Genomic DNA, 13934 nt, shown 5'->3' with positions numbered 1-13934 from the left:
AATGATACTAGACTATAGTAAGCACACATACTATGTACGTATATAGCCCACACAGAACGGTCTGGCTATTCTAAAATAAAGCATATACTAACAATGAAAGAAAGCAGCTGGCGAATGCTGACAACTTGCCAGGTTCTTGTCCATTAATCATACTATAAAGTGAATTCTCATACCTGGTAGAGTTCCTCCAAGTTGTACTTTATGGAAGTGCTGCTTTCTATTGCATTCACAGCTTCATGGAGCTTCTGCCACGTATCCTGAGTGTAATTGTCAGGCAGCTTCGGTTTATCTGCAACCACCAGCATTCAGTCATTACAACGTCTCACATATGCAAAGCAAAAAGATCAAGCCTGTGGGAAATCTCCCACACTGCATCGCTCAGAGCACATCTCTTGCTCAAAGCTCCCAGTGTGTATGCCCCATGAGCCCCAACCAGCTATCTCCAATATTTATAAGGCACCACACATGTGCACATTTTAGGACAAGTTAATCTATTTGGATTTATTGTGTATTGAGAATTCTAGTAATGTGAAAAATCTATATTGCAGTCAAACAGGCAGAAAGCATGACTAAAAGGAAATACACAGTCACATACATATCTGGATGACTGACAATGTCTAGATCAGTGGTAGCCAACCCTAGCCCCCGAGAGCTACCAACAGTTCACATTTTCCTGACAACCTAGCTGCTGCACTCATTAATCACTGACACATCTTAAAAGATCCACAGATGGAGCTAATTAGCTCACTTGTGATTCTGTGAGGAGACCTGCAAAACATGCACTGTTGGTAGCTCTCGAGGACTAGGGTTGGCTACCCCAGGTCTAGATGGACCGTCAATAGGTCGACATGGAATTTCTCTGGGAATGTTTTACTTTTTTGTTATCACTTTACCATAAATGAGGACTTTTATTGGGAACTAGTCCGTTACATGGCGAGTCATGTCAGGCTATGAGGTACACTAATTGGGGGTCCACTTTATAAGTTGTTGACACATCTTCAAAAACTCATGTAGACATTTCACGTGTCAACCTTTTCCGTGTGTATGTAATGACTGATGACCTAGACGTGGTCTGAGAGCTATACCACACCCCATACAGCATTATATGTAGAATTAACTTGTAATAAATTGGCTAGATTTTAAATAATGGCACATTTGGATTTGGAGCATTTTTAAAAAGTTAATTGACCAGCGCATCAAGTTATATAAGTAATTAACACATTTCAAAAATAATATAAAAAAAATCCAGGGGCTGCTCACAGATCGGCTTTTAAATAGCTCCAGGAACTTTACCCCCCAAAAAAGGCCATGCGATACAAACCACGACCAACTGAACCTGACCCATTCTGCTCCATATTAAGACCTTGGGAACAATTCAGCCTTGATCACAGGGCTGATAATTCTTGGCGATCGTAAGCACTAAACGCCTGTAACCACTGGCTTCATGATTGACAGCGGGCATTTGGTTGGGGGCGTGCCACCGGTGGTTTTTGTGTTTTCCCCAGAAAACGCAGGAGTTCCCGGGCCGTTTGGAGGGAGGGCCACTGACATCATCAGTGGCCTCCACGGCCATCACAGTCCTGATTTGCTCGGCACTGTGAACTGGGGGAAAGTCAATCGATGGTGAATGGATTTCTCCCTGTGTGCACAGCTGCACGAATTCGCAGCCATGCACAGGGGTGGGAATTAGTGTGTGCGGGGCAGCAGTGTTTACCTGATCACTGGGCTCTGAAGATTCACAGCCCAGCATTCAGACCTGAATCAGGCCCTTTATTTCAAGATCAATGACCAGTGCTAAAGGGTCAGTGAGCAAAGGATAATGGTTACTTCTTCAAGAAAACAAGCATGGCCATATAAGAGCTAAATGACAGATATTTCCTATCAAAATGTCTGTCTGTACTCGTGCCCGATCGGCAAAACAATTATTGCTCCGTTGGGCTTAAATAACAAACAAACAATTAAATCAACACCCTTTGAATCTTTAAATCAGAAGTTACCAGAACCGCTGCCGGGTGGATATTTGACATACAGTCAGTTCTGTAAATATTGAAACATCGACAATTCTCATATTTTGGGCTCTATACACCACCACCACCACCACCACAATGTATTTGAAATGAACCAAAGAAGATGTGCTTTATCTGCAGACGTTCAGCTTCAAGCACATATAGAAACCGTTGTAATTCCTACACCGTTCACCTGATTTGGATGTAAATACCCCCGAATTGAAGCTGAAAGTCTGCAGTTAAAGCGCATCTTGCTCAGTTCATTTCAAATGTCATTGTGGTGGTGTAGTATAGAGCCCCTAGTATAGAGCCCAAAATATGAGAATTGTGTTGATGTCCCAATATTTATGGACCTGACTGTATTTCTGAATATGTTATACATTATTACTAATGCAAAGTATTAAAGGCATCTTTCCAGGTGGTCGATACTTTTTTTTTCCCATTAATTAAACACCAAGCTGTCTATTGTAGTCTACTATAATAAATATCCTGATACTTCTAACCTTGATGAATACTATGCCCTTTCTACCTTCTCAGAACAAACACACTAAGGATAAATACTTAATACCTTTTCCCATTATTATAGGAGTACAGTGGTCGTTTAAGGGCAAATGCTGCTACTTTTGGATTGTTTAAGCAGGAAATAATAAAACAAATGCTATTCAATGCAAAACACAGCTGCCACTAAGTAAATTTAGCACCAAGTATTTTTCCTAATACCCAAATAAAAAAAGGCAAGTATACCATTAAAAGAATTTCCAACCAGCTTTTTCCAACCAGTTCAAAAATAATTTTGAGTGCATATTTTTTCAATATGATATTTGCAGCTAGAAACAGGAACAGTTTCTTAATTAATAAAGTAACTGATCTGTATCTCTGTGGAAGATAAACTTTACATGATGCAATGAGTGTAGCACGCTTCCCACTTTCTATTCCGCTCCACGTGATCTGATCGCAGTACAAATTTGTTTTCAAAATGGGCAAAACCATGTGCACTGCAGGTGGGGCAGATGTAACTCTCTTTGCACATGTTACATCTGCCCCACCTGCAGTGCACATGGTTTTGCCCATTTTCCAAACAAATTTGTACTGCAATCAGATCTGAATAAGGGCCTCTGTGTACACTTTGTTCAATGGTGGCAGTTGATAATTTACCAGTACCACCATTTTGCTAAGGCGAGCATCGCTGCTCCGAGCACCTATAATCATTCCATGTTCAAAGTCCATCAGACTGCGCCATTTACCCATTATTGCACTTCATTAGTCTCTTCATACCTTCACCATTTATTTCATGTAAAGGGTCAGTCATCCTATGTCAGCATTATCTGCAATATATCTACATTGCATAAAACTGCCACGGTATCATAATATGCATACACACATTAAAATAAACCCCATGGAGATGAATGGGAAAACCTTCTTCATAGCTAAAAATTAGGCGCTGTATCCTTCCAGACCCACACCTCGGAAAAGATGTCTGATGCTGCCAAGCAGGAGTTACCTACAAAGTGCTTCAACCATCACAGGGGTAAGCAGGGAATACAGGCTTTCAAACGGCAGGATGTGACATGCAATAAAATGTTGTATTTTATTTTTTTCAAAACACATCTCAATAAAGACACAGTGTATATGACCATTGTTACTTTAAAGCACTTTTAACACCTTAATGTTGCAGAAACCAACCTTTAAAATTTTTGATGATCAGTTTTCTTGAAGCCGCAGGTTTAGAGGCCAGGGCTGAAGTTTTAGTTAGTCCATTGGTATGACCAACCAGGGTTGAAAAGTTTGCTTTCCTTTGAGCATCTTGCTCCATGGCAGGGCTGTGCAACGCAGCAGCAAGAGAAGAATTTCAAGTAGGTAATTACCATTAACCACTCATTTGGTGTCTGAAAAGAAAAAAACAATTCATAAATTAAATAACTGCACCCTCATATTATTAGCGTTTATGTATAGGGCACTGCAAAATCATGCAGAGAGAGTACTAATACAACAGTCTAATGAGTAACACATAAAATACAAGGGTAACATAATACAAAAAAGGTTATGCTAATAAAAAAAGCATTTCAAGGATAGCCGAATGCGGGCAGCATCGTTTGAAAACATGGAAAAAGTACAAGCAATAAAGATAAGGCAGGCTCATGGTTGCCATTGAATTGTCTAAACCAGTGGTGGCCCTCCAGCTGTTGTGGAACTACATGTCCCAGCATGCCCTGCCACAGTTTTAGAAATCCATTATATAAAACCTGTGGCATGGCATACTGGGAGGTGTAGTTCCACAACAGCTGGAGGGCCATAAGTTTGACACCACTGGTCTGGACCATGCCCCTTAACACCCCATGGTCAAGCAAACTGTGATCGCATCTTTCCATGTGCAGAAATGCGAAAAATCGGCTAATGCTCCTTCCATCATTTACGGGGAAAAAAAATGTTCAACTGAAGTTTACAGTTGATATTACATCTTTAATATACTTAACATATTGCTCTCAAGACAATTAAACAATTTTCTATAAATATATTAATAATAGTAATTCAGTCATAAGATAACTATTATTCATAATGATTGCCATCATGGAGCCCTTTCCCACAGAGTGACCACATGGGCCAAACAAATGCAGTGAAAATTAAAGGGGGTGACGGGGATGCAATGAGGGTAGGGTGGTACACCGGCATGCTTGGTAATGCATACCTCCCAACATGACCCTCTCCAGGAGGGACACAATGCTCTGTTTCTGGACATCCCCCTTAATGTATGATTACCATCACCTGTTTTAAACAGGTTAATTGATAAGAAAGGTGCTTCACCACAGATGACAGCAATCTCAAATTGAAAGGAAAGTCCAGAAACTGAGCATTGACGACAAAATAATTTTAGCAATTAGAGAAGCAAAGGTTTTAGATTTATGTGAGATAGAAGCAAGTATTAGGGCAGATGCAGAGGGGAAGCTATGGGTTTGAGGGTGAGCTTGGACTTCATGCCCTGGGGTTGAGACAAGGAAGCACAAAAAAAAAAATAAAGGCTGAGAAAGGGTGTGGTGAGGAGGGAGGAGCCAAATAGGAATCTATTTCCAGTCTGACAGTTTCAGTTTTGGAGATGACAGTGTCTAAATAAAAATGCAGTAAATAGAGGAAGAAAGGGATTGAAGGAGAATGAGGATGAGAGTTGTAGGTGGAGAAGACACACAGGAAATTAGATCATATAAAGAACTTCATGAAAATGTATTTAGAGAAAGTGGAGTTGTAGGAGGAAGAATTACTTTATCTAGTGTAGGCCCCTGAAGCTCACTTACAGTATTTTGGTAGCTCTTAACCACAGTACTGGTGTATGAAGTCTTAACATGTATCTATCTATTCATCATTCTTAAGATCAAGTGTTTTGCTAGGAATATGCCATGTTGTGTTTATGTCTATGCCCAGTGGTCGAAGTGGAAATTTTGAAGTGGGGGTATGGAAATTTTGAAGTGGGGGTATGGAAAAGTAAAGAGTGAATATAGTGCGCACCTTCGGACACCCACCTGTCCATCAACGTCCCCTGCCAGACTGCCCCGTTGTACAGGGGTATTACAAAAGCACAATATGCGCTGCTGAGTGATTTTATCTTCAGATTAAAGTGGCGGTATGGCATACCCCCGTATACCGCCCCACTTCGACCACTGTCTATGCCTCAATAACATTGTACACTGCACTTTTTTCCAGTTAAAAGCACATAAAAATAACAGAACAGTCAGCAAGACCAGAATACATATTATGCCCTTTATGCAATAAGATAACCACATTATATGATCACAACACCAAAATTAAATGTCCACATGGACAGTGTGACATGGACAGCAAGACAGCGCCATACAACGATAGAAAAAACTTCTACACAGAGTGAGGAAATACATGCATGGTATCCATCTGTCAAATGCACCTGCCTGGCTGCCAGCTGTCCACCACAGGACCACATACTCATGTTTAAGCTCTTTGCAAAAACTATTTTATTTAAATCATATAACACCACCAACACGCCCGGGTATTATTCAGGACACATTAACATTCCATATTAACAGCTTGCATACAAATAAAAGTGCATAATCGAATATGCCGTGTGAAAAAAAAAAAAGTCAAAACTTTGATAGCTGTACAGTGAAAACCTATGGAACATTATCCCAAAGGTACTCTACTGTAAACCATAAGATACGCACCTAGCAAATAATGTGCCATCATTTATGCAGATTGTTCTAAGGCATCAGGTAAATGCAAAGAGGAGCACATTGTGGCTCTCTGTATAATCTTTACTTTAGAGTGCATAAAACTATTTATGCCACAGCAAGGTGAACACGTGTTAACAAAGTTAATATTAAATCCTGGTCAAAGTACGACTATAACAAGTACAGAATAACACAGGTCTCTGATCACTTGAGCATGAAAAACTGAGCACTGGCGGTCACGGCATAAAGTACTGCCAGTATACTGCACAAAAGGCACCCTGGGAAAGTATCAACTACAGGGTAGACTGACATAACGTGGGGAATGAAACAGTGTTGGGAAACCGGTGCTAAACAGTTTAATACTTTTGTCTGTCAAAATGTATTACAGGTACATAAATGACTGTTATGCCTCCTTCCTACATTCAGGCATTAAACAGTGAGGAGAAAGATCATATAAGAAACTAGAACACTTGTCCTGGAAAATAAAGATAAGACTAATTATTATCATTAAACCACACAGTTACATTACTCTGAAGGGCAGAAGCAGCACATACAGTGTGTAATATATAGTGGAAGTTGAAGTTAGCTGGTTACTGAGAGTGCTGGCAATACAATAACAAGGGCCACCTGCTTCCAACAGAGGGATCCCCGAGTCTGCCCCCCCCTAGGGTTACATAACGTGTACCTGGCAGCAATGTTACATAACCGTGTCACTGGCAGGCCACATCATGACATCAGCACCGGTGTGTTGCTGGGTACAGGATAGTAAACACGGTGGCAGGCTAGGGAGACACACTGCCGGGGGCTGCTGCGCCGCAGGCCTCACTCTGTAGAAACTGAGCGCACTAATAAGCAGAGCAGGCCGGAGGGGAGCTGTCCCGCTATCTCAGACAGTTATGACTACAGACAACGGAGGTCTCTTCCGGTAACACCGGGACCTGGTATTGGCACCTCTCGGAAACTCACCATGCAGGGACCGCGCATGCGCCAGGAAGTCTCGCGTCGCAAGGCAATCATTACCAGTGACGTGATGCGCGTTTGGCGCATGCGTCTGCGGGTGACCACGGGCTCCGCTGCTTCTACGTCATCAGTAGTCGCCGGCGATATGTTAGCGCATGCGCAGTGCAGTGCGACGAGTCTTGGAGGAAAACGGTGAGGTGCCCGATCTGCCCTGATGTCTAATAGGTGAATGCCGGCGTAAGTGCGCGTTATTCTGCTGCTACTTACAGTGTGGCCACCGAGTACACGGGCGTAGTGCATAACCCGGCTGCAACTTTCCCCCCGGTTCTATCCTACGACACGACGCGGGTGTACAATCCGGGTGTATGAGGCATTTGAGGCAGATATATTAAACCTGGTGAAGAGATAAAGTGGAAGGTGATAACACACCAGCCAATCAACTCCCAACTGTATTGCAGTATCACCTTCCACTTTATCTATTCTCTAGGCTTAATACATCTGCCCCGTTGTTTTAAAAAAATGACAGAACCTGATTGGTACTGTATCTCTAAGCTTTGATATATCTCCCCCATAATCATAATTTTGTGGCATGTTAAGGTCCCATACATTACAGATCTATTGTTGCAATGTTGCAGACACCTGTCAACCAGACCAGGGAATCCGGAATAGTAAATATTTAATATTCAAGATTCCCTGATTATGTCCAAAGCGGTCTGAATTGGTAAATCAGACATTTTTATCATGATTAATTTCCCCTGCCGTATTGTAAATCATTGTTGGCTGCTAATGTGGCATTTAGGAGCAGGGTGGCTAGATCAGTGCTGGGAAAAGGGTCTACCGAGTGCCTTGGTCACAAATAGGAAACTGATCAAAGGTAGCTAGATCACTGCTGGGTATCGGGAACTGGGCAGCTAAGTCAGTGCACAGCCCTTCATAGCATGTCAGACTCTTCTAGCATCAAGGTTTTTATGCTGAAAATTTCTGTGTACATACGGTTATCGATTTTGACTATGTAGGAAGTTAGTGCAAATTGCTGCAGTCATGCCAAACAGACCCTCTTGGTGTGCCATGCTGCATGAGAATCTTTTAGCATTTCTTTTTTTGCGCTTTTGCCAATGCAATGTGTGTCTAAAGCTGGGTACACATCTATACAATCCCTGTTTTCTTGCGACCGTTTGACCGACCGTAGAGGCGTTGGACCGTCGTCAAACAACAGCCGATACGTGCGTACACACCTGTACAATTTTACTTGCGACGTCCGATGTACTCCCATCCAAACAGTCGCAAGAAAAAGATTGTACCACTGTACACACTCTCTCGATTGTCATTGCATGATGGTGCACCCCTGTTGCACAGGTACTTGTAGTGCCACGTTAAAAGATGTAGTCAGCCGGCAAATAGCTGGGGTGCGCGTCTAGATGTAGTCAGCCGGCAGGGCGATATGGACCTGGCCGGTCGGATGAAAATTAAACAGCAATGAACCTTCGACCGACCGAGTATGGACGGACATGACCGTTTTTGCAGTTTATTGCTCGTACGGGACAGCGTACACACCTATACAATTGAACGGCCGTCCGACCCAGAACGGAAGAATGGCCTGACGATTGTATGAAGGTGTACCCAGCTTTAGTTGCAATGCAATGTGACTAGGATGCACAGGCAGACTGTGCTGACATCTGTACTATCACTGTTCACTTGTTCCTACCCTGCATGTTGCATAGCTATCTAATTCTTATCCTTCCTCCTCCTAACCTCTTTTGCTCCTTCTATCCTGCCTACCCTACCCCTCCATCCGTTCTCATCCGTTCCTACTTATCCTATTGTTTTTCGTTCGTCCATCCACCTCCATTTAGTCTATTAACTCTTATGAGTAGGGCCCTCCTTCCTCACGTACTCACCCTACCTCTTTACCTCACCAGTGCTCCTGCCCTGTTCTTCCCTTCCTCTACTTCATCTTCAGTCTCCTCAACAATTTCGACACCTACTTCAGAACTGATGCTGATTTTAGTTCTACCAGCTATACCCCTATTTATGCTGTATTTTATCAACACACCCTGTACGTTACCTTGTAATTATTATTTTTTTCTATGTACGGCTGTGCGGACACCTTGTGGCGCCTTATAAATAAACGTACTACTACTACTACCTGGCCAATGAAGCGGACTCTGATTATTTTATACATGACACTTGTATATCTGTGTGCGACTGATTCTCTAATGCTGTACACTGAGTTCTACAATGTTGTTTTTTGGTATGCAGACTCTGTTGCACACCATATACAAGTGTCATATTAAATGAATCAGCCAAGACAATAAACTACCAGAAGAATTAAAAAATAGAGATATGAGAGGGGATGTGAAGCTGAAATGTTTGACAAGAAAATTGATATTGTGCCTACTTTTGCAAAACATCAGGGTGTTCATTCCAACTTGAATAAAAATGTTAATTTGTTATTATAACTCTATATTTTAAAATAAAATGGAGTGTGTCCCAGTAAAAAGTGAAGATCTTTCGGTACTTGTTTCCTAGCACGGCCACAATCGCGGCCATCGGGTGTCATTTTTAGTGGTCTGCGACGCGACCGACGCGATGCCCCCGATTTTCCCATTGAAATGCATTGAAAAAAGTCAATATTGCGTCGTATGCGGCTAAAAAAGGCTTAAATGGTCCAGACGCGATGCCCCCGATTTCCCCATAGGGAACAATGTTAAATGCCTCAATTTACCCGCGATGCCCCCGATTTCCCATAGGAATCAATGTTAAATGGCTCAATTTACCCAAATCATCATAGGGAACAATGGTAAATGGGCCAGAAAACCCAAAAAAACACCCCTGAACAGTGAAATGTCCCCACAAAAGTTGTTGACGCCACCCCACGATCAACGCGAACCCGAAGCGTGGCGAGCGCAGCGGTACGCGTCCTCCGTCCTTTTCATACCCCCACTATCCACGTCGGCGTGGAGTTGAGAATAGAATAGTGTGGCGAGCGCAGCGAGGGGACGCGGATACCTTCACAGGTAAACGCGTCCCTTCGCGGGCTTCACAGGTATCCGCATCCCCTTGCGGGGCTCGCTGCGCTCGCCACACTATTCTATTCTCAACTCCACGCCGACGTGGATAGTGGGGGTATGAAAAGGTCGGAGGACGCGTACCGCCGCCCCTCGCGAGCTCGCTGCGCTCGCCACGCTTCGGGTTCGCGTTGATCGTGGGGTGGCGTAAACTACTTTTGGGGGGAAATTTCACTGTTCAGCTGTGTTTTTTGGGTTTTCTGGCCCATTTACCATTGTTCCCTATGATGATTTGGGTAAATTGAGCCATTTAACATTGATTCCTATGGGAAATCGGGGGCATCGCGGGTAAATTGAGGCATTTACCATTGTTCCCTATAGGGAAATCGCGGGCATCGCGTCGGTACCATCGCACCCGATTTTTTAGTGCATGCGATGGCCGCGATGCCCCCGATTTTTCCTCACGATGCCCACGATCATGATCGTTGTGGCCGTGCTAGGAAACAAGTACCGATCTTTCAATAGGGGAAAATAAACCGCACATAATCTAAAACTAAATAACAATGGCTATAAAATATTTGATTTAAAGCTTTAGGACACATTCTGTTAGCTCCATAGACATAAAATGTGAACTGTAATGCGTCTGGCCATAGGTTTATTCCTATTCAAAAACCATGGTAGTTTTCAATAGGATTTAGGCCCTTATTCTGGTATCACTTGCAAAGGCAAATTCCTTCTCAAATGGACAAAACCATGTGCACTGCAGGTGGGACAGGTGTAACTTGTGCAGAGAGAATTAGATTTGTGTGAGTTATTTTGTTTCTGTGCAGGGAAAATACAGACTGCTTTATTTTTACACAGTAATATGGATCTCACTTTGAAGTAAAACCCAACCCAAATCTAATTATTTCTGCACATGAAACATCTGCCCCACCTGCAGTGCATATGGTTTTTTTTCCATTTGAGAAGGAATTTGCCTTTGCGAGTGAACCTGAATAATGGCCTTAATCAGGCCTCTTTCACCTTGCTTCTAAATAGGTGAAAGCTTTGGGCAAATAGCTGTTTAAGGTAAATAATCAGCACTTGCTTCAGAACCCCTATGATGCCCACCTAATAAAAAAAATAGACACTTACTAGTTTTAATATTGCTAAATTTGGCCAATAACGACACGTCATTTTAGGGGTAAGTGCATAATAATGGGTCAAAAAATGTGAGACCAGTATATGCAGATGCTGTGTGGTTAGGACAGATGTTTTTAACAATGCAGGTGGAAATTCCAGGTTTTTTAACACTTTTTTATATTCCCTTATAGTGGTATATTCGTCCAGTTGTTTTTCCTTGTCATTTTCCTATTTTATCAATATGCTGGGTTATCTGTATTTTTTTTCCATGTTAGGATCTGCATGATCTTACTATAAGGAGCAGAGATGGCACACATTACCATCAATCAATATTTACAACAGGTATTGTGATGTTTATCTGGAAACTTAAGTTAATATAGTTTTCAATAAATTAAATTTCTTTATGTATAAATCCAATTTTATGAATTAAAGATATGTATGTAATTTATGTGTTATGGCACTGGAAATGTAATAAGTCAATTACTTGCTTTGTCCCAGTGGAGCAAGTATGTATTTACGTACTGAAAGTTTCATAGTAGAATATGAGACTGCTCCTGCAAACTATGCAAGCTGCAACACACGCATAGACAAGCTCTAACACACATCTGTAACACACTGCATGTTGTCCACAATTACTGGGCCGCTTTATTTTTACAAAACAAATTATATATGAGTTTGGACAATGCCACTCCCATATATAATTCTCTGCAGATTTTATATCTGACGCACCTGCAGTGTAACATTGGATTTATCATGGTGCAAAGTTATACCCCTTTCAGACCACACCTCGGGATCAGAGTTATTGCTGTGTCGTCCAGGATTGAGCTGTGGTGTGAACGCGCCACTAGCAAAATTTTCAGGTCGAGCAACGCAGCGTTTCTGACTCAGGTTGCTGTGCAGTATGAATGGGTAACCCAGGTCAAGCAACCCGGATCCCGTTCAAACTATGGAGGAGGCAGCACTTGGAGACAGCGTCAGCTCCCCACCCCTGATGATGCGCTGCCTCTCCGCCCACCCCCATCTGATGTCAGCGACCTGGCAATATACTGTGATACAATTCATTTTGCAACCTCCTGAGGTGGCAAGCTGTAATGTGCGATAAATCGGCACTTTGGGTGCCCAAATGGAAGTTTGATTGCAAAGTAGTACATTGGTCAGGCTTAGTCACTTCGAATGGCTAAACCCAGAACTAATGGGCACACCACATGCCGCTCTTACAGGGGGCGGGCTTGCTGGGGAGCAATTGAATTGCTCCAATAGGGACCCATTAAGTTTGGACACCCACAAAACAGTCCTTCCGACCTCCCCAAAGATTCAACAACAGTGTTCAACTGAGAATTGTTTTCTCCCTGGGCAGCATTCTGAGACATCCGTAGGGGGAGAGAATGAGTAGCGTAGTTAGGGAAAAAAGGGGAAAAAAAGTTAGGGAAAAAAGGGATCAAGGACCAAACATTAAGCCTTTTTCACAAGCATGTCAACTAATATTGGTGGTTTTGCCTTTCGCTGACATAATTAGGGATAAACATATGTGACTGAAAATTGAAGACACCTTGATCTATTATTTAATCTTATTACATAGAAATGCAAATCAATTTGAATACAGATCCCTGCTTGAATATAGTGATTAATTTTTAGTCCTCATATAGGGCCAGACGCACCAAGCTTCAAAAAGTGATAAAGTGAAGAGTGATAAACAACAAGTCTATTGGCTCATAACTGCCATTTTTCAATTCCAGTCTGTAACTTGACAGTTAGGAGTCGATTGGCTGGTTGTTAATCACTCCCCACTTTATCACTTTTTGAAGCTTGGGGCATCTGTCATGCCTTAATCATTCTTGTAATATTTATTTTGTGCAATGTACTTTATGAGCATAAAATTGGCTATAAGCTGGCAATGACTTGCTTGGTATTATGTATTGCAGGTGGCAGAGGCTATTGAATCAAAAAATGGTTTCAGTTTCTCGGACCTGGTTTCATTTCGACACCCTCATGTTGCAAACCCCAGACTACAGGTATAAGAGAGTTTAGCCCTCTGGCTTTGCAGGTGTTAATGCAGACACATTCGCTTTTTCCTCAATGTATATACAGACAAGAAAGACCTCCAATAAAGTATCACTATTTAGCAAAAAATCTATATGCGCCTCTGCATAAATGACTGGCATTCCATTGTGAATCTCCTCCAAAGGAGCCCTGTCAGGAATTGGTTAGCCGCATCCCATAGAAGTCAATGTTCTGAAAATAACATTGACTCCTTTAGTGGGAACCGGCACTTCAGTTTGACCGCAAACTTACTGTAATTGAAAGAAATCACAAGGTTAATAGAGGTCACCTTTGTGCTTTGCTTTATGGAAGTTTGCAGACAGGCTGAAGTGCCAGTTCCCATCATAGATATCACTGTTACTTTTATAACATTGACTTCTATCGGACACAGACACTCAATCCCTGTCTTGAAAACAGCAAAAGTCAGGACCTTGATAATGGACAATAAAGGAGTCAAAACATTGATGACCGCTTCAAAATATGACACACATTCCATTTAAATAATGACTGATTAGAAGAGTTATTATTTGTTACCAGTTATTTAGTGTTTATTCTAGCACTCGCCATCTTTGAAAACTCATGCAGTTCCTCTTCCCTGCCAGGGGTGT

The 13934-nt window shown here is 42.2% G+C and overlaps 2 protein-coding genes across 6 annotated transcripts in view; one reads left to right on the top strand and one right to left on the bottom strand.

Annotated features, from left to right (window-relative positions):
- CUL4A (cullin 4A) overlaps nucleotides 1–7300 on the bottom strand; it is a 56710-nt gene extending 49410 nt beyond the window's left edge. Inside the window, exons 1-3 of one of the 3 annotated variants that reach the window (XM_083168705.1) lie at nucleotides 7163–7300; nucleotides 3690–3892; nucleotides 174–289 (exon numbers count right to left, since the gene is read on the bottom strand). In XM_083168705.1, coding sequence (XP_083024831.1) covers nucleotides 174–289; nucleotides 3690–3819 — 246 coding nt within the window. In that variant the 5' untranslated portion in view covers nucleotides 3820–3892; nucleotides 7163–7300. The other 2 variants (XM_083168706.1, XM_083168707.1) reach the window with 2 other exon arrangements.
- The window catches only part of PCID2 (PCI domain containing 2), a 28676-nt gene continuing 21990 nt past the window's right edge, over nucleotides 7249–13934 (top strand). The window contains exons 1-3 of one of the 3 annotated variants that reach the window (XM_083168711.1): nucleotides 7249–7393; nucleotides 11562–11628; nucleotides 13209–13298. In XM_083168711.1, coding sequence (XP_083024837.1) covers nucleotides 11593–11628; nucleotides 13209–13298 — 126 coding nt within the window. In that variant the 5' untranslated portion in view covers nucleotides 7249–7393; nucleotides 11562–11592. The remainder of the gene's footprint in view (nucleotides 7394–11561; nucleotides 11629–13208; nucleotides 13299–13934) is intronic. The other 2 variants (XM_083168712.1, XM_083168713.1) reach the window with 2 other exon arrangements.

Source organism: Crinia signifera, chromosome 2, assembly GCF_055691185.1.
Source record: "Crinia signifera chromosome 2, ASM5569118v1, whole genome shotgun sequence".
NCBI lineage: Eukaryota > Metazoa > Chordata > Amphibia > Anura > Myobatrachidae > Crinia > Crinia signifera.
Note: the sequence above shows the minus strand (reverse complement) of the source record. Positions and strands in the feature narration are given on the sequence as shown.